Here is a 26,680-nt window from a genome sequence, read left to right as displayed (position 1 = left end):
ATCGGCATCATCCTCGAAGAAGAAAAAGAACCCAAGAAGCAGAGAAGCTCCAATGGCAGAAAGAGCAATCGAAGGTATACCAAATCACAAGGTCCTCTGAAATCGATCTCCTCCGCCGGCGTTTCACCATTATCGGAGTTGCACCTCAGAGAGAACAGAATGAAATTAGCTCCGAAAGTAATATTCCTCATCAGAGATTCCGAGGGTTTCGCCTCAGCCATTTCCGGAGCTCTCCGCCCCAACCCTCCAATATCGGTTACCACGCGGTTAGCTCCATCTATTTTGTTTTTCGTCGAGTTCAAAATTAGCTGACTAACAGATCATTTTTGGTTTGATTTTGCTACAGAGATGAATGCTTCGAGTTCTCCCTGGAGCAGTATGAAATCAAAGACCACAAAGCCTCTGGGAACATCGTTCACTATCTCGACGGCAAGGGAACCTATCAGGTACTTTTGGAGCGATTATGAGTTGCGTTCCAGTTTCTATATTGGAAAATTGGGAGCTGAAGTTGTTGAAAAATGGTTAGAAGTTTTCTTGGAGAATGTCAGTGTTGAACATGTCGCAAACAAGCTATGGAACTTCATATTTCTAGTTAGAAATATCCCAGTACTTGTGCAGTATGGAACTCTTGTATTAGACAAACATGCCAATAAATTTTATCATGTCATTAGGAGGTTTATTAAAGAAAACAATAAAATAGAAAGTGATCTGTTTGTATACGAATGAAAGTAGGATATGTCACCCCGACTATTGTGATGCTAAACGTTTTATTGGGTGAATATTTTTGCCATTTGACAAAGCAATGTGGATCCATTGGAATCATCTATCAAAAAATCCACAATGCAAGGATAGGTGCTCCTCTTCAGGAAGGGGCAAAGATAGAATGAACATATAGAAGGTAGGACGAACAAGCCCCAAAGGACAGCCCATTTGGCAAGGACTTGGGGCCTCTTGGTCATGTTAGCTTAGAGGTCTCAAGTTCAAATATTATGATGAGCTTAATATAAAAAATTCTTGATGTCCCTCGGGTCCGAATCTAAAATGTTATTGTTACTTCCCTTCTATAAATAGAGGGATCTAGATCATTGTTGAGGTACATTGTACTTTTCCTTGCCCTTGCTCAATACTGCTTGACACCCTGCACAATGGTTTGAGTCTTAGGCATCAAAGAGGGTTTGGTGAGCACCACACCAATGCGTAGTTATTATTTGGTGTACGTATCATGTGATATTCCTTTTCTCTACTGTATTTCCATTCGCAAAAACCGAGCAGTACTGATATGGAGTAGGTTAATTTGGATAGCTGGTTAGTAATTTGTTTGGAGATGAAATTCGCACTTTCCTATTCTGGTATGAAGGCTATATAAGTACTCAGAAAGGTTGATAAGAAGAAGTACTAGGATTTTATCATTTTGGTGATCAAGATTACAACATCATAGCTTTATCCTCAAGGGAATGGCTGCACTTACTGGTCTACAATTCCAGCCCAAAAAAAAAAAAAAATAAGAGAGAGAGATAGAGAGATCCAGGTGAAGCAGTAGGTCAGGAATAGTTGGTTGACATTTCTTCTACTTGTCTACACTACACGCACCAGTTAGGGCTCAGGCAGATGATCATTGGTTAGGATAGGAAACGTGTGATAAAGTGCAGCTCTGTTTGGGATCTATTGCGGATTGGATGTAGCCATTAGCTTATCTTGGCCCACTGGAATGACATGAAGCTTGGAGTGGACTCTCTGAAAATTTTAGCTGCTTACAAAGGATTTACATTATAACGGCCAGTTCAGGTCTCTCCTATGAGGGTATAAAAAATACTTTTTGTTACTTCATTGTCATGGTGTAGCATTTAGATTGTAATAAAGCATGTGAGGAAGTTGATATAGGTATTAATAGATTGATTCTCAGTTGGAAATTCAATAGAACTGAACCATCCCATTCAATATTGCAACCGATTATGTTAGATGTGTTGTGAATGTGTGAAAATGGTACTGCTGTTTTCTACCACTATTTTTAGTGCTTTTATCTTGAGCATGTATCTGCCATGTTTTAGAAGACTGTATCAAACATTTTCCATATATCAAGGTTGAATGTGCTCTTCTGCATCTGCCCGTGGGATAGCATTTTACTTGTTTCTGTCAGCCGATCTGAGTTAATGCGGGGACTTAACTACAAAAGTTAATTGGTGGATGATGTTTTTTACCCTTGCCACATATTGTTTTTGCTTGAATTTTCAGGTTTCAGTCTTAATTTTACAAAGTTATGAACCTCCAGTGTTGGCATGTGCTGTGAATGAAGTTCTTTCACACATAGCAGGAGATAGTTTACCCTCTTCTTCGATGCCTACTCTTGTGGTCCCATCTGTTATTACGTACTCAAAGATCAAGTGGGAGAGCAAAACTGTCACAAAAAATGATCCGACTGTTCTTCTGTATGGTACCGAGATTGGTCCAGAAACGGACATTTCACGAACGATGGTTGCCAAAGTGCAGAAACTGCCACCAATGTCGCAGATTTATCATGAACAGTTGGCCTGTTTATTACACTTGATTCGCGTCTCAAACATTCCTGCTTTTTTCGTTTTTGGACGAACAGGTCGTAGTCTTTCCAATCAAGCTGCAGGAGAAGAGATTCAGGTACTTATTCAACCAATCATTTTATATTGTTGGGATTTCCATGCCCAGAAGTCTGATACATAAAGTTGGCCATGTTATAATCCGAATTTGGGCATGCAAAACAACTAACTGAATCAAACGGGAAAGTATTTCTAGTTAATTCGATATTTAGATGTGCTTTTAAAAAACTATAGTAGTTTCGAGAAAATCTTTGACACTTGAAAGTACTTCGGGTGAGTTTGGAATAGCGTACTTTTAAACAAAGACACTTCTCCATAACTTTTGGAAGAAAAACTAATTAGTCGCCCCCTCTAAAAACACTTCTGTTGTGAATTTTTAAAAATCACTTTGAATTATCTAACTGCACTTTCTAAAACGTCATCCTGAACTTACGTTTAAAGTGAGTTTAGATCAGGAGTTGATTATTGCTGCTTGTAGAAGTAGTTATAAAATGTGTTTCTGTTTCTTATCAGATTCTCTCTGTGTGGTTTATTATCCAGATACTGAATGAAATGGGTGAGCTTTTTGCAAGCTGCTTGGCCCTCAGCTTTTCAAGAGAAGGAATCGTGTGGAATCCAAAAGAAACATCAAAAGATGTTAAGGAGCCATGGCGTGCTTTATACGGCTGATGATGGATCATTCAAATCAATCAATTGGTTCATATGGTAACAACAAGGGTAGTCGCAATGCTTAAATGTTTAAATCCAGTTCAAGAATTTTGTTTTTGATTTTCTGTTGTTCATATAGCAACAATTTTCTCTGTCTTTTCATTTTGTTTACAAGAATCTTTTTATTGGCTAACACAAGTACAAAGCGAAGGAGAAAGAGAGGTAATTGATCCTCTTAATTTGTCTTTATTATAAAAAATCGGTTTAATTGTTTAAATACTATTTATATTTATTTTTATTTTGGTTAATTTAGTCTATGTACTCTCAAAACGTCTATTTTAGTTATCGTACTCTCAATTTTTTTTGTATGTTTTAGTCATTGTATTCTTTAAATGTTCGTTTTTGTCTTTTTACTTTTAAAATGTGACCATTTTGGTCCTGTCAATTTCATTTTTTATCTTGTTTCTTTCAATTGCAATTTTATTATTACATTTCACCTACTAAATTTCTTGAAATGTAGCTATTAATTTATATTAAAAAGTTTACATCGTATATATAAATTTTGTGTTAATTTTGTAAATAATAATTAAAATTGTCACGTTTTAAAAGTACATGAATCAAAATAGACATTTCGAAATTATAAAGATTAAATGAATAAAAGGGAAAGTACACGACCTAAATGAATGTTTTGGTATTTACAAATATTTTGGATGAATATGATACATCATAATAAATCATCATTTTATTCACGAGTAATTTAGAGTAATAGGTTCTCTCGATTCATATTTAATTTGATGAGTTGAAAAATGAAATATTATAGAAAAAGATATCAATTATATGTTTTATTTGACAAAAACAAATATGTATATTTTACTTTATGATTAGCATTATCTTTTAAAAGAAAACCTTAGGATTATAATTATTAGACTATAAACCAACTTCAAAACCTTTCTGTTTCTCCAGGAAAAATATCTTTTTTTTTTTGTCAATTATTAATTTTAAGAAAACAAATTGCCATGTTTGACTCAATTTACTGGTATTTGTCTACCATCTTCGAGCTCTAGTGATTGGTTCGGCTTATTTTCAATTTTCTTTATAAGTTACAACACACATATATCGGTATAACAATAGGTCTTTCTATGGTATTTTCAATTGTTAATTTAGCGTTGGTCTAAGAAAATGTGATAATCTAAAACTCTGACTTACCTATATCAATTTAATTGAGTTGGTCTAAGTTCAACTGTAATAAAATATATCGATGAATATTTTAAAAAAATTAAATAAAATATTTAATTAATAGAGTATTATCATTTTTAAATTATTGCTATTAATTGTATTAAAATAATTGTTATTAATATATTAAAGAGAATTACAAAGATAGCAACAATAAAAAAGTTAATGTGTACATATATATAACATTGCGGTTTAAAATCATAAAAAATGCACAAATTTCCAACTTATACAATCTAATCAAAAATAATTTTTGTGACATTTAAAAAAATAAATAAAAAGTGCATTATTGTCTATATAAATATATTTTTTATTTATGATATTTAGTATAATTTCTCAATAGTTATTATTATTATGTATTTATTTATGATTTATATTTATATTTTTTAACATTTTGCAAGAAATATAAATTTACGCCTTATGTTCATATCAAACAATATCGGAAAAAAAATTAATACTCGAAGTCGGACTCAAATCAAACCCTTATTAAGTCTAAACTTAAAATTCTAATGGAAAGTCTAAAATAAAATAAAAAATAAAAACAAAAAAGCAAAAAACAAAACAGTCGATTTATTCGAATTTTTATATTTTGAAATATTTATGCATTTTCCCGCACAAACAATGCCTCCCCTCTCTTCCCTCCACTCATCTCCGCCGGGCTAAAATTCCGACCAGAGTCCGTTCGGTGATCGGAATCTCATGAAGTCTCATCTCTGAACTCCGAAACCTTTCGAAATCACTGCGCTCTGTAGTTCATCTGCCTCCAATGGCTTCCAAGGACCCTGAAGAGGCCGCCAACACTGCCACTGAGGAAGAAACCCTGGCCTTCAACAAGAAGCGGGCTCGCCGAGTGAGCTTTGCCGACGTCGAGATCACTTCCGTGCACATCTTCAAGCGCGACGAGGACTACGAGACGCCTCCCGAGCCCCTTGCTACTCCCGAGGTTGCTCCTCCGGACAACGAGGTTCTAGGGTTCTTCAGGGATTTGGTTGATAGCGATGATTCCCGTGAATCTTCGCCTAATGTGGATGATGACGTTATTGGGCAGAGGAAATCGTTTCTGAGGCCGCTTGGGTCGCCGTCGCCGGGGAGTAGTACTGTTGGCTCCGCAGCCTCCAACGATGGCACGTTTTCTGTTTCTTTCCCTCTTCGTTTTCACTATATTTTGCGAATTTTTGGAGAAGTAGTTTTGAAGATGTTTTTTTTTCAATTCATTATTGCAGAGGACAATTTTTTCGGACCTGTATCAGCGAATTTCATTCGACCCGGGCGGTTGTCTGATTCTGCTGCCTCTGATGAGAACCATGATGTTACAATGGATTCAACAGCATTTTCGATGCATTTTCGTAGCCTTGCCGGGTCAGATTCTGGGAGAGATCTTAAGACTCCTACGGCCACTCGGCTTAACTTTGGAGAGAGAACACCGACCCAGAATACCACCCCATCTAACACTGACAGTTTTATGGCACTGACGAAAGCTAAAAAGCTGATTTCTCCATCTTTGCAATCTGGTGACGTGGTGAGAAGTAAAGATTCTAATGCAATGAGTATCGTGGGAGAGATCTCTCATAAATTTGATTATGGGAGATTATCTCCCGCGTTAGATGCACTTTTGACTGAAGGAAGCAGGGATCTCTATGCTATTTCGGTTGATGAAAGACTGCCCAAACACAATGAGACTCGCGAAGTTGATCATATTGTACATCACAACTATGATGAGGAAATCTCTGGGAGAACTGAAATGGAAAATGTTAGTACAAAATTTTGTTTTTCTTTGATGTTTTTGCTCTGCAGACTACTCTGCAGACTTACCTTAGTATTATCCGAGGATGGGTTTCAATATTTTTACTTTAGTTTTTGTTGGGTCTAGTCTGCATGATCCTAATTTCTAGTAAAGCTTTTCCAAATTGTCCAAATGATGGGGCAGTTTTAACTTACGCAGTTGAAAAATATATATATTTTATCTCAATTTTACTTGAATATGTTATCTTGTTAGTTGTTACAGTGAAGAGACTTCTCTAGTGCCATTATTATCAGAGCTTATGTGGTTGCACATGATTCATAGCTGCCTCTTGTGTGACATTTTGTTGGTGATGCAATTTTCTGCATCTATCACAAGACTCAAACATTTAAATTTCTTACTGTGGTTGAAAATTTTCCAAGTGTTTTGCTGGTGATGCACAAGTACGGATGAATATATTTGTCGATTTGTTTTACTTTTCTCAGGGAATCAAAGAATACGCTAAACATGCAGTTGAGAAAAGTATACTCAATAATGGCACACCCCATAAAGTTTTTCAATCCAATGGTTTGTTAGAAGGAAATTTGTCAGATGGGTGGGCTAAGGAGGACTTTCTGATGGATAGAAGGCATGAAACAATGAAAGGCATTGACTATAAACTCAAAGATATATCTCCACTAAATAATAGATCTTTATCTGCTGAACGCAAAACATCTTTTGCTACTTTTAGTTCACCTGCCCTTGCTGCTCTTGTGACTCCTAACTCAAAGCTGCCAGATTATAGAATGAGCACAGGAAGCATGAAGTTTGGCAAGGAACTGTCGTCCAAGCAGAAAAGTATTTCCAAGTTCAGACTTCCTGAACCGTCTCCATGTATTTCGAGTATTAAAGAAGGGATTGACAGATTGAAATCCAGACTATCAAGTTACTCTTCTATGGCTAACTTGAGTGGTCAACCTGATCGTTGCAAGGATCTCGAATGCAAATACACAGATATTCCTGTTGTGCGTTTGGAAGAACAACTTTTCAGTTCCAATGGGAACAATGGTGAATTTGAAAGTTCATTTAGCATTGATGGTAGCCGAGTCAAGACTTCAAAAGACTTGCCTAGGTTGAGCCAAAGTGAAGAGCCAAAAGGTTCTACTGAGGCTGGAGAAACTCCAGGCTATATGACTATGGCAAATCTTTCCAATGTGCAACCTAGTAAGCTAGCTATAGAAGCAAAGTCACCCGCTCAAGTTACTTGGTCTGAGAAAAAAGATGTTATGCCGCATATCTTGATGCCAGAAAATCGTTTGTTGGGGTCTTGTACTAGTATTGAAATTGATGCCTTGTCATTGGACATTATACCTGATGACAGAGAACAGAATAACTCTACTAGTATACATGATACGCTTGTTTCATCTCCTTTGGATGGTTTAGACGTGAGGTTTTTAGGAGCCACTGAATGTTCGACTAGTTGCTTTGGTGAACTGAAGCAGGGTGACCAACAAGTGAAGCATGTCAGTGCCTGTCTAATGCAAGGAGGAGATGCAGCTGCACATACTAGCAATACCAGTCCTCTGATTTTCGAAGTTGACAAATCAAGTTCACTGCAACCCAAAAGTGAACCTGTGTCAACTTCACCGTTACTTAAAGCTCCATCTTTGGTTGATGGGGCTGATAATGGAGGACACCTTTCAAATTTGCAGCATAGTTCTGAAGCCTTTAGCAATTTGCTACTATCTTCAAGGGATGGGAGCATCCTGAAGTCTCGATTGGCAAGTGATGCTAAGAACTCCATGGTTAATGCTTTTCCACTGCAGTTTCAGAAGGCTCAGACAGGTGGACCATCCATTCTGCAGGTTGTATTCTATTTGCTTTTCCTTAGCAATAGCTAATATAAGATATAAATTATGTCAATAGTGACTGCTTTGGCCCCAAGGTTGAGTGAGGCTCTCTTTTGAAAGTTATCGTATCAGCTGTAAACTTTCAAGTTTCAACCCTATGGTTAAAATCTTCTCAATAGTAGTCTTTCCTAACCATTTTTTTAATAGATGCAAATAATTTACTGCCGTATTTTATGATATTATTGGCTGTTTTCTCAAGGTTTCCAAATTTTATATTGACTTTGGTGGAATTTTTATCTTAGAGTCCTTTCAGTGGAATGCCAAACTACAGTCCCAGAAGGTTAATTTCATTTCAGACCTCGTCTGGCAAGAAAAAGACTGAGAATCCCATCTCTGGTAAGTCAATTCTGAGTCCCTTGAAGAACGAACAATCTCAGAGTTCTGCAAGGAAAAAGCCATTTCAAAGTCCCTTGAGAAATGAGAATTTTAGTGAAACGAAAGATGATGTGACCTCTATGAGGGAAGGAATGGGTTCTCCAACATCCAGTTTTAGTGGACATGTTACTTATGATTTTGATCAAGCAAGCCACATATCGGAGAGTTCTTCAAGGAATCACAGCCTTTCTGGGAGCAAGAGAAGAAACATTGACATGATTCCTCTTGAAGGAGATCATGATGACATAATACTAAGGAATCAGGAGAGCCCAAAAGTTAAGCGTGGTGGAAGTTGTGATGTGGACTCTCCAGTGGAAGGGTTCAACGAAATGAGCAACGGAAGCAAAAAGATAGAGGGTAGTAGAAATAGAGCATTTACGGATTGGACAGATGTAAGTTGACTGCCTTTTTGGTTGATAAGGACACTTGTCTGCTAACCACATTTGGTGGTAGAGTCATAGAGACTTCTTTGTTCTCGTGTTGGGTTCATGAATTGTTTACTTGTATCATCTTGCAGATGTCAAGAAAATTTTCAGCAGATATAAAAGATTTGCTACCCCCATTGATCAATGGTTTGAACTCAAAAACGGTATATTTTCTCTGATTTCTTCCCATCATCTTCTTTATGTTTTTTTCTCTTCATTTATTTTTTAAATTATATTAAATAATAATGTGTTTTTCATTACCCCCACTTCTACTGTTATTTTTTTACTTTATTATGCAGCTTGAGAAGCTTGAAGATACTTTGGTTCACCTTTTGAAGATTAAAGAATATGAACTTCTTTGTTCTGAAATCCAGTCTCAGGTCGTGAATATTGAATGAGCTCATATTTCGATATGCTATTATATAACTAATTGTCGTGTTAGGTTTATTAATGTTAGAAGCTTTGACATATTAATGTTAGTTTTGTTTCACCTGCAGAAAGTAACTGAGAATCTCGGAGCAATGCGTAAAAGGTGATTTGAGAAAGCATCTGCTTGTATAAACAAGTTTTTATGTGGATTCTTTATATTCTCAAGAATTGGTCAAATAACTGTTTTTGACACTCATACGCTGATGCTATCACAGGGTAGTGGAAGCTAGATCGATGATGTATAAAGTAGCATATAATAAGGCAAAGCTTCAGTTGGTGTGTGCAAAGCGTGATGGATATCAGGTATTGTATTTTCTGGTAATTTAAATATCCAGATTATGAATAATTTTAAACCTCCGTGCACACTTTCATGCAGAATAGAGCACAGTCATTGAGCTTTCATGTTGAGGATTTTAAAACGTTGAAATTGAAATATGAAAAAATCACAGAACGTGGTTCAAAGAGCAGTCAAGTTGATGACAGAAATGGCCTTTCATGCCCAAATGATTCTGAGGTTAGACATGAGATTTGTGAATCATAATTCCTTCTATATGGCTGAATATCCTATTAATGGAATCACTGCGAAAAGACATTATGCAGACGTGTCAAATTTATGTTACATTGTGGATACACTAGTTCTGAACTGGTGTCCGAGGTTATGGTATATGTGTGAAATTTTCAAGGATGCTGGTTGATTTTCACTGGGTTCTCAGTGACCTTGACTTCATAATATTGCAATATTCCAGTCAAGAGCATTTGTATAACTTGACTTTTGAATAAGAAATGGTCAACCATCCTGCTTACTTTTCTGCAAAATATGGGAGCATATTATTGACAACTTATACTAGAGCATACATTAGTTTTCTATGTTCAGTAATTTTATCTATTCTTCTTCTAATTGATTATTGAAAAAAAGCTAATTATGTAATTATATTAGAATTATGTTCTAAATGATCGTCACTAGATATTTGTTTTTGTGTGTGTACATGCTTGTGTATGTATGCATGTGTATAGATTGACATTAATATCTGTTCAGTAAATTGGTATGCCAAATTAATTTCTTGGTGAATGATACAAGTCAATTTGTTTGGTGCAGGCGTCCTGTGATAGAGTCAGCATGATGAAGCAAGCATTTGAATCCTTGGATGGGAAAATAAAGGTATTAAGCAGATATTTTTCAACATACTGTAAGTTGAAGGGAGAAACAAGTTCGACCAACATCCTTGCCTCAGTTATTGATCATCTCGGGAATAGGAGGCTCTGCAGGTCTATTTACCAGGATTTGCAGGTTTGCCACATTTACCAAGATTCTTTTTGATTCAAAGACATAATTTATTAAATTTATGTAACACTGTTTTTTTAAAAATATTTTTTCAGATGTGGAGAGTAGATGATTTTGAGAAAAAGAATGATCATTACACCGTTCTTCTCAACTACCTTAGTTACGCCTGCCAAAGGTTGGTTATGTTTTATAATCTCAGTTTAGCGCTGCATTGTTCGCTAAGTTTTTTAACTTACAGGATTACAGTTAAAGCCAATCCATTGACGAGTGTAACCATCGTAAATACAATTAATGATACTCACATAGAGAAGGTACATAATGAAATTATTTATTTTCTCAACAGCTTTCTACCCATTCTCTTCAATTCTGTTTTACTTTATTTCTTTCTACCAGAACTTTCCAGAAATGAATGCTTGCAGTGCATTTGCTTTCGTGTTAAATGTTAAGAGGACAAGGAAGTGTATTGCCTCCAGGCATTTGTCCGAGGAAACTCAAGTGAGTTAATTTATCTTGCTTGGCTTACCCATCGCTTCATGACGAACTCCAAAGTCCAACCATTTTCACTTGCCTTTTCTTTTGATTCTCCGTGGCTATTGTTTTTACTTCCAGTGTTTCTATACCAATTTCACTTAAATAACGCAGCTTCTTTTGTAGTATCTATCTGGAGTACATAAACGCTATTTTTTTTAATTATTTTTAATTCTTTGTCAGACCACGAGTTCTTTTCTCCACAACCTGCTGGATGTGATTGAGGAAATGCAGATGGCCCAGATAGAGATTTCAAGTCTAACTCTAACAAGATTTCACTCTCTATCAGGTCACAAATATCTTCACTACGATTTACATGTATAATCTTGGGTTGCTCGTTTGTTTCAACCCACATGGACGATCTTTCACTAATTAGTTTTTTTTTCTCAAATGTAATTCATCTTAAACCACTACTCTAAGAAACTTTTCCAAAAATAGGTAGTTTCATGACCAAAATTTTTAAAAATTGTTTGCAATTGGTTGCCCCTACGAGAAGTTGAAAATTAAACTTCTGTTTGGTGATTTCAATATTTGCAGACGAGCATCTTGATCTGAAACTTAGTTTTATTGACTTCCCAAGTGGCCGGACGGTAAACCTGATTCTGAATGTATCAGATTTGAATCGGTAAGCTACAATTTTTTCTTTCTATGTTCTATACGTCTTGCTTGTCTGAATTGCCTTATTATTTGGCCTAATATTTAACCCATGAATTCTGTTAACCGATTATTTTTATAGAACTTGTATTATTGATGGACATTGGACTAATATTTATACGTACTAGTTGCTAATAGTAATTCTCCAGGGCAATATTGTATGTAACCCCGAGCTTATGATGTCCATGCAACATATAAATTTCATCTTTGGATGGAGCATGAATGTCATTTATATTACTATAGCAATGTTGAAATTATCGCATTGATTAATTTCATGATCTCTTGGCAGAGGAATTTATCCTTCAGAAGTTCTTCCGCATAAGATTGAGTCTCCTGCTTCTACTCAGTACACACTCTCAGAGTCACTGTTAAATGACATTAGAACTGCAGTTGGAAATTTAGATGCTGGATATTCAAGGATTTTAAGAATTTGTAGATGTGTTTCAGAGGTTGTGCAAAGTTCATCAAGCCAATAATAATGGTTTCTCGGTAGTTTTGAAAGCTACTTGTAGTTGCAACATGATTGTACAATTTAATCTCGTCAGGTATTGTTCCCTCGAAAATACACAGAGGAATTGTACTTTTGACTAACACGTTGGATGAGTTTCCTCATGATCTGTATGTAGCTGAAGCTTGCTATTTGAACAAATACATCTAAACTTGAGCAAGATCAATGATGATAAAGACTGAGATAATCAGTCTTAGTTTCATGACTTGATCTCTCTAGTTTCTGTTAAGAGTATCTCATCTAAAAGTTTGATTGCCACCTATGGATGTTGGAATACTGAAATTGCAGGAGGATCAGGTTGGAGCAACACCACAAGGTTAAAGCTACAAGTGCATGGGCTTCATCACGCATGATCATTCAAAATTAGGTACTATCTCAAAGACTACTATATTAAAATGTAAAGTAAAGATAGAATAGTTAGCCTGTTAGGTCAATTATGGAGTTTAGCAAATGAGTCAAAATCCTAGGATCTTATTGCTCAATTTCTTTATATCCTTTGGATTTTAGCAAGCACAACCACCTAAAAGTATTATTTATCTAATTATAATATTAAAAAATATCAAGTTGGATATGGCTTTTTATTTTCTTGCCAAACCACCGTACCCTGTTACTTGAGGTCAAAATTTGACGTTATTACATAAACATAAAGTTGTTAAAACATTGTAGGTTCTGCTTGGATCTGATAAACAATAAAGTTGTTAAAACATTATAGGATCTGCTTGGATCAGCATCTTTCTTTTAATATTATAGTTTTTCTCATGCCATGAATTAAATAAGGCCAGCAAGGAGTGGTCTAGTGTGTTGTAATATCACGTGGCATTATGGGGGTGCAAGTGATAATTATTGGGAGGGAAGATGGAGAAGAGGCTGGACTGGTGTGTAGGTGATCTCATGTGTTGGATTGGATTGTGTCTTTTGAAACTTATTAGGTGAAATTTTAAAGAAAATTAAACATATATATATATATTTATATTTATATTTACATTTTATTATGTAATTATACAATATTGTACTTGGTTACTATACTTTGGCTATTGTAACATGTTCCTTTTATATATACCTATTAACAATTTAGTCCCTCTATTTTTACAAGTGTAATAATTGGGTCTTTAACGTTAAAAAATTTGTTCCAATTAATAGGAATAGGTAGATAGTTGAACCATTTTAATTTTGAATGAGGAAGTTTGTGAGCTTCATTTATTTGTCTATATTTGTCTATATTTCATTTATAAGTTGTTTTTTAGATTAAATTGCTAATAAAATTTCCAAAATTTAAAAAACTTAAGCAATTAATTTAATGCTTTAATTGGGTTGAAATTTATTGTCATTGCTTGCACCTTTATTTTTTTAAAAGCATTTTTTTTTACTAGTCGGCCGTCAAAGGGTAGTCCAATTGGCAAGGGCTTGGGATCTCTTGGTCTCACTGGTTTAGAGGTCTCAAGTTTGAACCATCTGGTGAGTTTAATACAAAAAGACCCTTGATGTCTTTTGGATCTGAGTCTTGGGGTGGGCGCGACTGCTCTTGGGTACAGGAGAGCAAAGTTCTGACTTCCAGTTCTAAAAAAAAAAAGACCGGTCAAGTCAGTTTAGGCTTAAGATGAGGAAGAGATTTCTTGTGATATTCAAATTCCTAAGGCAAGTTTTCATGGGAAATGGGTATGTCATGGCCAACGTTTTTCTTGTGAACAAAAATCTTAGACTCTTTAGACCGAGACTTTCAGATTGAAAGGGACAATTTCTGGATGTAGATGTTCTGTTATATCAAATTGTTTAGAGCCTCCAATAGTATTATAACTAAGACAAGTAGGTTTTAATCTGCAAAAAAATTCAATAGATGATGACATGAATAGTTTATTGTACGTCAATTAGATGGATTAAATTCATAAGCATAACAAACTGAAATTAACGGAAGACTATTGAACAGTGAAAATCTCATTCAATTGGTAGATATGATGAAAAAAACATTCATGCATATAATATCATAGAATCTCTTTTATATTACTACTATCACTAATATATGGCCACATCACTGAGTATTCTCTTCACTAGTTATAAAACAGAATTAAATTATTGATGTTGATTGAAATACTGAGGCATCAATCTTATAGAAAGACCCATATATTATAAACTTTAATTGAATGAATCAACCAAGAATTTATGCTTCTTAAATAGGTGGAAGTTTTTTATTTGTGATAAATTTTTATGAGTGTTCAAGCCACTTTATACCTATTTTAATTAATCTCACAGGTGTAAAAAAATTCATAAGATTTTAAATTCCGGTAGGTGGCCACCACGGTGCTTTTCCTCTAATTTCAATGATCACTAGACCAGCTCACGGTAGTTATTTATATTTATGATATTTTCTTTTGTAGAAATTTATAATATGCCTCAATATTTTTAATGCTCGTTGAATTTTTCGTGGTTTTGCTTAAATGTTGATCGATCCTTATTTAATCCTTTGATTAATAAAAACATCGCTCGATGCAGGTATATAATAATGGGAGAGAAAGGGAGAAGGACAAAGCACTTTTGCACACTTTTTGGGTTGGTGGGGTTGAATGCTTCATTGTTGAATCTTTGATGTCTTTTCTTTGTTTTCAAAGTAGGCCTCTGATTCCCCACATTAGCATTATCTCTCTCTCTCTCTCTCTCTCTCTCTCTCTCTTTTTGAGCTATGAAGATATAGCATCTAAGGACTAAGGAGCAGGCTTTTGAAGAAGATCTATTGCAAACGACAAGTCGTTTCTCCTTTGTCGTTTTTTTTTTCTTCCTGTTCATTTTGTTCTCTTGCTTTCAAACATGACCTTAGTAGAAGAGCTTTTCAAGTGGGATTTACTGTTTGTTGTAAAGTTTTGAATGATCATTTCAGGTTTATATTATTGATGAGAACAATAATATGACATGAAGATGTAGACATCAAATTTATCTCATTGATTGAGGAATTTGGTATAGGCTACTTCTATTACGTATTTTCTATTCCTTAAATAGCTTCATAGAACTTGAAGGATGTTCATATTTAGAAATAGAACTCATGGTGTGTTTATTTCACCACTAAATTGATCCAAAAGTTTAGTTATTGATGTTTTTGTTTAGGTTAAAATTTACTTTCCATCTTTTTTTTACTTTTATTGAAGCAATGATTTAGTTTTTGAACTTTAATTTATAATGATTTAGTTCTTTTACTCTTAAATTTATTATAATTTAGGCCTTGAGTTTCAATGTCACAATTTAGTCTTTATGGAAAAAATGTTGTCAAGATTTAACGAGGTTTTTTATACATGTAAATTGATAAAATGATAAGGGACTAAATGTGTTTATAAACTATAAAGCTTAAATCATTACATAATAAATACCGATACTTAATTTTGATGAGATTTTTTATGGTAGAGAATAAGTTATTAGATATTAAAATTTATGAACTAAATTGTTATCAATCTGAAACGACAGAGATTTAATTAAAAAAGAAAAAAAGGTCGGGCACTTTCATAGCTTGATTGGATGTATATATATATATATATTTTTTTTTTTTTTTTTTTTTTGAATTAGTGAAATTCATTGGTTAGGTTGCGTGTAATTTTCTAATTTTGTTTAAGGAAATAGTAATGATGTCACAATTCCTCAAATTGAAGGTTGGATGAAATTGAAAAAAAAAAGTTAAAAATTCAAGATTAAAATAGAATCACATAGACAAAGCTACTAAGTACTAATTGTTGAAAAAAAAAATTGGGTGAGGATTTGAAATTTGTATTTTATTTGCCCCAAAAAAGGCATAATTTTGTATGCATAGATGATTAAGTGGATGCCTAATTGCACCAAATGGGAAATTATGTATTGGAAAATCACACACAAGCACAAGCTCTAGCGTATGCAACCAAACAATCTCTCTCATATGACATTGCTCCCTCAAATCACGTATTTTCTGTTGTTTACTTAAATAAATAATTACTAAAATTTTAATGACCAAGAGAGCGTTGTTCAGTAGTAATTGACACATATCTCCAACTAAAAAGTTGTAAGTTTGAATCATCACTCCCACACGTCGTACTAAAATTTGAATGAGAAGAATTTTAACAATTTTTTAATATTTATCTTAGTACCAATATAGGTAGAGTTCAATGATCTAGACGTCTCTATTTCATTAGGGTTCAAATTTCCGCGGTTGTGACGTGATATTTGGAAAAAGAAAAAAATACTGGCTCAAATAAATTAATCTTACCTAAACTAAGCTTACCCAAGAAGATTTTACCACGCTTCATATCTCATTGATTAAAAGACATTTAAATCTGCACGTTACAAGGAAATCAATCCTAATAATAGAAGGAAAGTCAAAGTAATGATAGAAAAACTAACACCATAGTTTATATAGATTCATCTCAAACTCAGAGTACGTCTAGTCTACAAGTTATACTATAATATGAAAATTATAATGAGATTTCTCAACGCGCTACCTAATTCTCTAGAGAACGCAACAATGGTTACTTGAACTCTTTGTCTATGACTCTCTCACGCCTCATAGAAGAATAAACGCACTCTTTTCTCTCACTTCTCCTTGGGGCTACTAGCAGCTCACTGACGATTCATATCTAAAGAAAGGTAAATGCCTCATCTAAATAGAAAACGTCTAGGACTTTATTGCCTACACGAACTAGTGTCATAGCCAAGAAATTAGAAGTGCCACAACGTTCTACGATAGCGTCGCGGTGCCATACCTAGGCATCCAAGTATAGCGCCTAGACTGCGTTCTCGACTTTTAACTCTGCAGTGCTCTTTTACTCCATTCCTCCCTTTCTTTCAATCCAAACTTTGAAAACAACCTTCAATAAGTTTGGTGGTTTGGACTCCACACAACCCAACATTTTTTTTTAAGTACAACACAACTCAACAATTGAGTAGCTATTTAATTGGAAAGTTTGTAACATTTACCATAAAGTCGGAACTTTAGAACATTTAGTGATGTACACTTCATGAATTTAGCTTAATTTGATCATTTAATTAATATTATTGCAAAACCCATGTGTAGCTCAAAGACGGCTCCTTTAGAACAACTTTTTCAAAGTAATATCACAAAATTGTTTTCTTATTTTCTAATGACAACTTACAAATCATGAATTGGGTTATGCTTATTTTCTTTTAATTCTCAAAAGAAATAATAAAAAAGAAAAGTTCTTGTTGAAAGATACACTCAACCAAGCAAGTACTCATCTCTTCATAAACTATAATATCTCTTATGACATATATAATATTATACTTGAAAAGAATATAATAATATTACCAAAATTCTTTAAGAATAAAAAAGTACCCTTTTTGGCTTTTGGGCAATTAAATCCACAGCTGAGTCAGGAAAAATGGGAAATGGCAATTGGCAAAGCACATGCCAAGTAGGTTTTGATGCATTCAATAGGAGGGACCATTAATGCAGAGTGAGGGCCTAACTTCCTTCATAAAGGACAATGACCCATTTTCTCTAATCCCATTTTTCTTCTCTAACATTTATTCTTAGATTTTCCCTCTTCTCCTTTCTGCTCTATTTTTTCATTATCATCTAAAAAAAGAAACCTTTTTTAGTTTTTTTAATTGGGTTATGTCATTTTTCTCCTTCTCACACATGCCCACATCCACCCCATATCCTCCTCTTCCTCCTCCTCTATCCATCTGAACCAAGGGGAAAAAAGAAACCCAGAATCAGATTAAGAGAGATTCAAGAACTTTCAGCGATCAAAAGCCCCCTTTTAGCGATCTTTGTTTGTGTTTTCTAGGTACGGTAATTTCTTTCTTTGAGCCTATTTCCTTTTTGTACTTCTCAGTTCTTCCTCCTCTTCCCCTTCCCTTTCTCCATTTTTCTGTTTGGTAATATTAGTGTTTTTCTTCTGTTGTGTGTTTCCATCTTCTTGGGAACTGATTTCTGTAAAAAAATTTGCCCGATTTTGAATGTGGGAGCCTTCTGCTGAGTACCCCTTTTCTTGTTTTTGCATCAAACTTCTTGTTGTTGGGTTATTGTTCATGTTTTGGTTCTATGCTCAAGTGGGTTGCATTAAATTTTTTGAATTCATGTGTTTTTGCCACGGTTTTTCGGTTCTGATTGTGCAAAAGAGTTAGCCGTCTGATTTATTCAGTCCATGAAATCATTGCAGGAAATTAACTCTATTTATTGTGCCCATGGTACTCATGGGTCAGAATTGAATGTCCACGAAAGTTTTTCATCTCTTCCCCTTTATTCTTGTGCTGGATATGAATTTGTGCTAATTTCTTGGAGGCTGGGGGCCATGGGTAGTGACCATATCTTTCCACTTAAAGGCAGATTCAGTTTCCCAATTATAGGTTCTTGAATGGAAAGGAGAATATTTACCATTTCTGGACAGATTTATATATACATAGTTCTGAATTTGAGCAGATTAACTTATGTAGTTTTGTAGTGGGGGGAAATGATGGGCATAGGATATATTTTCATTTGTAGGTTGGGTTCTTGCTAACAGATTTCTCTTGTTAAAGTTAGAAACTGCCTTGTTTGGCATTGGTGAAGATTTGGGGAGTGATAAATTTTTAATTAATTTGTTTTTTATTTATTGCAGAAGCTGCATTTCGCTTGTTTCTATAGTTGATTCTAGCTTTGGCAATCTAAAACAATCTCTTAGGGGAAAGGCTCGAGGAGATCTGATGCAGTATGGGTTACATATGTGATTTCTGTGCGCATCAAAGGGCGATAGTTTACTGCCGATCTGATTCTGCAGCTTTGTGCTTATCTTGTGACCGTAATGTTCACTCTGCTAACGCTTTGTCAAGGCGCCACTCAAGAACGTTGTTATGTGATAGGTGCCATTCGCAACCTGCATTTGTTAGATGTCCTGAGGAGAATATTTCTCTTTGTCAAAGTTGTGATTATATGGGGCATAGCTCATCTGCCTCCATTTCGTCTCGGAAGAGGCAACCGATCAATTGTTACTCCGGATGCCCAACGGCTGCAGAGCTCTCATCTATCTGGTCATTTGTTCTAGATCTCCCTTCTGTAAGTGATGCTTGTGAGCAAGAATTAGGATTGATGAGTATTGCTGAAAATAGTGCAGTAAATGCCTGGGGTCCTGATGATAATGCTGGTCAAAATGATGAAACCACTGGATTGTCAAGTTTGGATAAATCAATTTGGTACGGATCCTCTTCAGTGCCTCAATATTTATCCAAGCCTCAGATTATGGACCAACAAATGACTACAGATGTAACTTCACCCAAGGTATATAATGGTAAATCATATTCTCCACAAGAAAGTTATGAGTTAATTAAAATGATTGCATATGTAGCATGAAATTATTCATTTATGCTGTTTCATTGAATCCAAATCCTTCTTATATGGTTTGCTTCTGGCCAAAATGCTTGTTTATAAGCCAAACTAGTGGGCAGAAGTATATAGCCCTAATTTTACCGACATATGTCGAAAGGACAAGTCAAAATTTTTAATACTTTCAAGATAATAGATTCATGTCCTAATAGCCATCTATCTACCATTTTAACGCCTTATGATTTGCTTTTTTCAAATGCTATGGTATCACTATTTTCCTCTAATTATTTTATTAAAAAAGGCCAACAAAAGAAAGTTAGACTAAAAGAACAGGCTGAAATCTAGCAAAATTAAACCTAATGAGTAATTACAAAGGGTTTTGGTCACTGGGGGAAACATGAAACCGAATAAGAGCTCAAACGTCCTCTCAAGATCTCTCTGCTCATAGAAAAACTATGTTGTTTCTCTCAATCCATGAGCCCTAAAGAACAGTAAACTTGCTAAGCCGCCTGCCACAAGAACCGACCCCTGTTTACCAGTTAAGAAACCCAAATTAGTGTTACCATTGTACACAACTCTTAAGTTATATGTTATAGCACTTCTTTTCAAAAGCTATATTATTTTGCTTTTTATTCTAGGAGTCATGAACCTTGCTGAATAAATATTTGGATTGACATTGATAATCTGTTACCTTTAGACTTTCCAATGGAACTCTAAAATTCACTAATTTCAGGTAAGACTTGGATCTAGTAGTTCTTTTATATTTTCTAAGTTGTTAATATTCATTTTGATCAACTCTTCATTCTTATAACTTGAAGATAATTTTGTCCTCATATTTTTTTCAAATGGTGCAAGTTTTTTTTTTTTATATTTGCATAAACACTTGTAAATGGCTCTACAGGCATGAAAGTTGAGATTTTCTTTGCTATAACCAACTTTGTCGCTCTAGTTTACTTCGCTCACTATAATTATCCGATTACAACTTTTCGTGATGATATTTATGTCTTTGAACTTAGTAGTTTTTTCATAAGAATATTTGCAAATTTCACGATATTAATATGCAGTTACACTGTCGTGGAACACAAGGTCCTGGATTCGACATTGAGGACGACCTCTTCGAGAATTTAAATATGGACGAAGATGGTTTGGATATTGAAAACTATGATGAACTATTTGGTGTATGTCGCAGTTATTCCGAAGAGTTATTAGAGAATGGTGGTATTGATAGCTTGTTCAGGATCAAAGGTATATCTGCTGCCAAATCCGGTTGCCCAGAGGTACTCCAATCTCCTTGCAACAACAGCCTTTTTTATTGTTTGTTGGAAAAGTTAGCCTCTCATTGCTTTGATATTATCTGTCACCTACTTTCTTGAGAAAAAAATCGGCACATCGCTGGTTGTTTCTTATGAACAGCCTTGTAAGAATTCGATAGTTGCATGCCACTTAAATTAAACAATATTTGTCTGCTCACTAGGTAGTCGGAGCTCCTACTAACTTTCTGATGTGGCATGTTTTTATTGGCTCAAAAACTTTATTGAATGTTACATTAGAGAGTCAGTAGGAACTCCTACTGAACAGTGTGTAGGCAAGTATTGTTTAGTTCAAGCCTGACATTCAGAATTGAAAGACGTCGTTTGCTAAACGGGGATGTTTATATTCCAGGGGTCTTCAGTTGGGTTAGTTAACAATATGATGCGGCCAGCAAGCAGTAATGCAGCATCTGCAGATTCTGTGATGAGTTCGAAGACTGAACCAATTCTTTGTTATAACAATAAGCAAGAGCACTCCAGCCTGTCATTTTCTGGCCTGACCGGAGAGAGTAGTGCCGGAGATCATCAAGACTGTGGAGCTTCATCAATGCTTCTGATGGGAGAGCCTCCATGGTGTCCGATGACCACTGAGAGCTCTTTCCAGTCATCTAACCGCAGCGATGCTGTACTGCGCTACAAGGAAAAGAAGAAAGCTCGAAAGTGAGTATTTGAAATGAGCTCAGACATGTTTATCATTTTAAATCACCTCTAGACTTGAAAGTTTGAGATGAGTAAATTTAATCTTTTATCAATAATTTAACACTTTTCCACTTGCGTGCTTGGAAATTAGCACAAAGCCCAACAAACGATTATCGAGGAATTTATATTATAGCGTTCGAATGGAGGACCTTCCTCAAATCCAAGAAAATCTCGAGAAATTAGAAATTTGGTTTAATGACTTTTATGACTGCTAACACAATAGAAAATTTTGCATTACAGAAAATTTTGCCAGATCTAACACTTATAGATTCTTACATAATTATACACAAAGCTTTTGCATTCTCAACTATTGTTTGTTCCTATCACAGGTTTGAAAAAAAGGTGAGGTATGCCTCTCGCAAAGTGAGAGCCGATACGAGAAGACGTGTCAAGGGGCGCTTTGTTAAAGCTGGAGAAGCTTATGACTATGATCCGATGAGTCAAACCAGAAGCTACTGAAAGTTAAACGTCTGGAACTCGACGGATAGGAAAAAGAAAAAGAAAAAAAACACATCGATACTTGGCTGGAAAGGTCCAACATTATACTCTAATCTATGGATAAACATCGATATCCCGGTGCAGGACAGGAAGTATATTCGAATACGAAAGATCCCCAAGTTCCCATCAGATGGTAAAAGAGTAGATGTACAAAAGCCAGGTCTAACAGCTCTATCGATACAAGTCGAGGGGCCGAAGATTCTATATCCACACCACCCCAAACGATCCAAGAATCGCAAACATTTGCCTCCAAGACAATGTAGATTTCCGGGAACGGGTATATTTTTCTTGGTTATTCCAGCTTCAGCTCCTTTGCTATGTACTTAAAACTTGAAAAAGACTATTCTTGATCATTGGCTGGCAATGGATGTGTTCACACCTGGGAAGTCTTCTCTTGACAAGCATGGCTGCACCAAGCCCTCAGTTTCCGGGTAATCCTGATTCCTTTCCAACTGACATGTAAATTTTATAATCCTATTTATTTGATGAGGTAGAAATGTGCAGCCATAACAGTTATATTTGGAACAAAAAATTGAACTGTTGTAACTTATGATTATGATTTCGTGAATGCTACACGATGAATGTATATGTTGCAAACATGGGTATTAGTGTTTAACCCAATTTTGTACTTCATTTCCCTTTTATTTTCTATGAACTTCTATGAACTTTTAAAAGCACACAATTTCTAACGTTCACACGTCGGAGTGGAAGGTGGCATTGGCAAGTCCAAAAGGTATAACCGAATCAAACGTTCTTGATTGCTTGTCACACAGGTCATCTTTGGCTCATCTCCTTCCGTGGTATACACATGCTTCAATAGGTGAAATCGAGCATAGTGGAGCGGAGTCCTCTTGCATACTTTCAACTTCTCGCAATGGGACTTTTACAAATTCTCCAATTGGAAAGATGAGAATGTTATTCGATTTCTCAAATAAGGTAAAAGAGGATCGCATTATTTTGATACTATTTTAAATGAACTTTTCATTGTTATGAATGATTTGTTCCCAAAATGGACAACTTCATATATAACAATAGCACTCAAAATAGATTTTACTTTTGATAGATAGGTGTTTGAGAATTTAAAAATTAGCTAAAAGAATTACGTTTAAGGATGAAAAATGAAATTCAAAAAATCAACCAAATTAATTGGAAACAAAACAAACTTTTGTCAAAAGAGGATTTTTCACATTGCACTTTTTGGAGAATATGATCCCCATCTCCACCATTTTAGGTATCCTTTCTACTTTTCCATTGTATATATAAACTAAAATAAAATATTATCTTCATCTTTATTAGGAGGTTTAAAAGTTTCCCATTTAACTTAGATATCCACCGTGAGTTCCCTGTGGAAAATCCTTGCTCCAATCCTCGCAAAATTTAACCTGTAACGGACCCATCCAACCCCGTTAACAATCTGATAGCAGTTTGTGCCCAAAAATCAACGTCGATTTGAACCCCCACAAAGACAATCATCAAAAGGGAGAAGAAACCTTTAGGAAGACATTGTTAAGAGGCTAGACAAATTTCTCTTAAACCATGTAATCCATGCAAATCAAGGCCAAAATTTTCCATCTTCAACCAGTTTGCTCGGAAACTCGTGAAAGCGAACAACATTTATACAGTTGAATCTCACAGAAAGGCAGAGACTAAAATTTGCACAAAAAAAATAGAAGGCAAAAAAATTGGCTCAATAACACAGCTGAGGCATACATGGTAAATTTTCCACCACATTCATCATATGAGGGAAATGGTTTTGGGTACTCTTGCAGTTAACACTGAACAGGCCAAAATAGTTTTATAAACTATAGGCAACTCTAAAGCTACAACGATCAATCCTCGTCATCAGAACTACTGTTTTCCAACATCCTCCCATCATCCTCAGATAAAGTTGTTGTATCCTGAAAGTATAATTGATCACGATGATATGGAAAATTGGAACACAAAAAGGAAAAGGAGCAAAGGATATTAGGTTTGAAAGTATCTTACTGGCATCTTGTCCCAGTCTTTTAACTTGGAATTGGTTAGCATATAATTATCACGTAATGGAGCCCACGCAGGCCCTTCAGCATCCACTGCACCAGCTGATGTGTTTACCTGTTCAACAGAGAGGTGGCCATTTGAATTCATTATCCAACTGAAGGAACAGATCATATATGATTGTGACCTAAATTTACCCCATCCCCATTCCACCATGCACAAAAACAATAATGATGATGATGATGATTAAAAAGGCCATGAATATGATCCATCATGTGCATAAAGACACGGGTTTTGCATTTGAGTATAACAAATGTGGGAGTGGAGATTTGAACCTCCAACTTTAAGGGGAGGAATAGGTATTATCTTTGCTGCTCATGTTAGCAAGACTTGGGTATTTGTAATAATCTCTTATGAGAGATCAAAATGAAAATAACTTATTGTCAAGTTGTTAAAAGATAATAAATTTATCATATATCATATAGCAGAAATCAGACGACTCAAAAAATAGAAAAATAACCAACCTTTGAGTTATTTGTTGCTGACAATGTTGTCTTGCCTAACTCAGAAAAGAAAGCTTCTTTCCTGCGCTTTGTGATAGCTGGCAGTATTAAGCAAATAAATAAACCAGAATGAGACTGGATAGAATGGAAAAGTATGGCAGAATTTCACTCACAGTCATGCTAAAAAAAGAAAGAAATGTAACAGTATAATAGTTTCTTAATATATGCAAACAAAACCAATCCAGCAATTTTATGCTAAAAAAATAAGAAAATCTTACCAGTGGTAGAAGCAATTAAATTGACTGAGAGAAAGCATGGGGAATAACAAGTCAATAAATCTGAGGCACAAGCCTTATAATCACTGGTTACTCCAATTACATACATATTGTTCTAATCAATGACAATAAATTAAGAAAGTTGCCTAGGACTCGTTAACGTAGAAGCTCAATACGTTGTCAGACTAAACAAAATGGTTTGCATCGAGAACAAAGAAGTACTTAAACCCCAAAACAAAATATAAGGCATACGTCATATCAATTGGAAAACAGGATATAAGGTTAATACAATACCACAGGCAGAAACAACAGAGTTAAACCAAATCAATCCAATGTAAGTTTAGACTGTGTATTCACACGGCCAGAAAAAAAGGAAAAGTTAAATTACTTCTACACAGTTAGAGGTTTCAGCAACTTCTAAGATCAGAGATACATAGGATGTACAATACCTTTAGCATCTTTAGCTCTCGAAGGATTTAAACCCTTCTGAGCATGTTGTGCCTTGTTGACCTGTATCATATTAAATTAAGGGAATTAAGCGATGCAACATAGATAAGGAGGATGTCGCAGAACCGAAGTTGTCTGTAATCAAAATTTGGCTACTTACTGCATTAAATAACTTGACGACTGACAACCCAGAAAGCAGCAATGCACATGGTGATTAGCAAACTATGTTAGTACGACGATGAATGTAATAATCCCAATCCCAAAAGTAAAAAAAACTATCACACCCATCTTAAAGTAAGATGAAGCAGTAAGCTACCTCCTTTTGTCGCAACGCCAATGAGAAACTTTTCATGAAAATCCAAGTAGTTAGCAGGTTTCACATGGCCCTTTTCTGCAACCTACAATAACATTTACAATCAACCAATTTTAAGCAAACTAAATCATACAACAGACAAAGCATTTTATTTTAAAATGAAATACCAGTTGTTTCTCCTTCTTGGCTTCTCCTTTCACCTTCCGCTCAGCTTCCTCTTCAGCAAGCTTTTCAGCAACAAGCTTCTTGTTTGCTGATAATATAGGACCCTGCAAAACAAATTTGGCACAACCATTTCTTCATTACTTCAAGTTTCAACCATTGAAAACAATTCCCAAAAGTGTACGTTATAAACTACCAGAGTTTCATCGGATACGCTTTTCTTGAGAATACTCCTGAAAGCAGCTCTGAATGCTCTACAGCCTTCCGTAAACTTAGTTATACCCGGTTGAATTTCACCATTTTCATCGTCTTCAGAAAGCTCCGCATCCGCATTCACATCCTTCCCTTCCCCTCCTTCATCCTCAGGGAACTCTTCATCTCTATCCTCCTCAGGACTGCGCAGTGAAACTGTACTCTCATCTCCCACCGCCGGAGCCGCAGCCTCCTCCTCCTCATCGTCGTCATCATCTGAATTATACTCGCGCGCCCGTTTACGAAAAAGTTTCTTCATTTTCCTATCAACCTTCACTTTATTTCCACCACCCCCCGTCATCCTCGGTCTTTTCTTGTTCCTGGAACCTATCTTCTTCCTCCTCTTCGCACCTCCCACTGTTTCTACTGCAAGCGCATCGTCAGCCATAGTATCTGAATCCAAAACGCAGCTTATCCCAACAAAAATTTCAACAGTCTCAACCAATGTCAGCAGAAATCAACCGTCACCTTCAACACCAAACAAAATAAGACCTAGGAATCAAGATTGAAGAACACGAATTTGGGGGCAAATTAGGGTTACGAAAGAGCCCTGTGACGGCCGGCGGAGGGTTTCTGTCGGAGAAGTCGCTCCTCCTATTCTGCCATTGATCACTCGACAGTAGTGCTTTTAGGGTTTATCGCTCTTTTTTTTCTCTCACTCTTCCAATTTCCAAAATAATTTCTTTGTTTAATTT

At 35.4% G+C, this 26,680-nt stretch overlaps 4 protein-coding genes across 8 annotated transcripts; 3 read left to right on the top strand and 1 right to left on the bottom strand.

Moving 5' to 3' along the window:
* LOC111008014 (period circadian protein) lies at positions 1–3,539 on the top strand. The gene is made up of 4 exons (XM_022280593.2): positions 1–266; positions 347–446; positions 2,233–2,631; positions 3,111–3,539. The coding sequence occupies exons 1-4, from the start codon at positions 160–162 to the stop codon at positions 3,237–3,239; spliced, it is 735 nt and encodes a 244-aa protein (XP_022136285.1). The 5' UTR covers positions 1–159; the 3' UTR covers positions 3,240–3,539.
* A 1,503-nt stretch (positions 3,540–5,042) lies between these two features.
* Positions 5,043–15,213, top strand: LOC111007691 (uncharacterized). 4 transcript variants are annotated; one of them, XR_002601015.2, is made up of 19 exons: positions 5,044–5,572; positions 5,672–6,198; positions 6,675–8,033; positions 8,321–8,845; positions 8,971–9,042; positions 9,178–9,258; positions 9,376–9,410; positions 9,523–9,610; positions 9,684–9,821; positions 10,404–10,595; positions 10,685–10,764; positions 10,828–10,900; positions 10,983–11,084; positions 11,301–11,406; positions 11,655–11,742; positions 12,061–12,316; positions 12,568–12,646; positions 14,527–14,616; positions 14,767–15,213. XR_002601015.2 is itself a non-coding variant. In XM_022280144.2 (16 exons), the coding sequence occupies exons 1-16, from the start codon at positions 5,215–5,217 to the stop codon at positions 12,245–12,247; spliced, it is 4,011 nt and encodes a 1,336-aa protein (XP_022135836.2). In that variant the 5' UTR covers positions 5,044–5,214; the 3' UTR covers positions 12,248–12,513. The 4 variants fall into 4 exon arrangements, 1 of the variants encoding a protein (XP_022135836.2); XR_002601014.2 differs by lacking the exon at positions 14,527–14,616; XM_022280144.2 differs by lacking the exons at positions 12,568–12,646; positions 14,527–14,616; positions 14,767–15,213 and having other exon boundaries at positions 12,061–12,513.
* Positions 15,214–17,754: 2,541 nt separating this feature from the next.
* Positions 17,755–22,672, top strand: LOC111007638 (zinc finger protein CONSTANS-LIKE 9). Of its 2 annotated transcripts, none has more exons than XM_088122740.1 (5): positions 17,755–18,035; positions 18,849–19,514; positions 20,636–20,826; positions 21,212–21,519; positions 21,888–22,672. In XM_088122740.1, the coding sequence occupies exons 2-5, from the start codon at positions 18,941–18,943 to the stop codon at positions 22,015–22,017; spliced, it is 1,203 nt and encodes a 400-aa protein (XP_087978866.1). In that variant the 5' UTR covers positions 17,755–18,035; positions 18,849–18,940; the 3' UTR covers positions 22,018–22,672. The 2 variants fall into 2 exon arrangements, with proteins under 2 accessions (XP_087978866.1, XP_022135748.1); XM_022280056.2 differs by having other exon boundaries at positions 17,758–18,035; positions 18,849–19,504; positions 20,614–20,826.
* A 979-nt stretch (positions 22,673–23,651) lies between these two features.
* Positions 23,652–26,680, bottom strand: LOC111007639 (Rrp15p protein). The gene is made up of 8 exons (XM_022280057.2): positions 25,930–26,680; positions 25,739–25,840; positions 25,575–25,656; positions 25,419–25,438; positions 25,261–25,321; positions 24,558–24,634; positions 24,043–24,150; positions 23,652–23,954 (listed from the first exon to the last, which is right to left on the bottom strand). Exons 1-8 carry the CDS (start codon positions 26,371–26,373, stop codon positions 23,886–23,888), a joined length of 963 nt encoding a protein of 320 aa, XP_022135749.1. The 5' UTR covers positions 26,374–26,680; the 3' UTR covers positions 23,652–23,885.

This window comes from Momordica charantia (assembly GCF_013281855.1).
Source record: "Momordica charantia cultivar OHB3-1 chromosome 4 unlocalized genomic scaffold, Mcharantia_2.0 BLBB01000004.1, whole genome shotgun sequence".
NCBI lineage: Eukaryota > Viridiplantae > Streptophyta > Magnoliopsida > Cucurbitales > Cucurbitaceae > Momordica > Momordica charantia.
The sequence above is the reverse complement of the archived record's forward strand: the minus strand, read 5'-3'. Positions and strand labels throughout refer to the sequence as shown.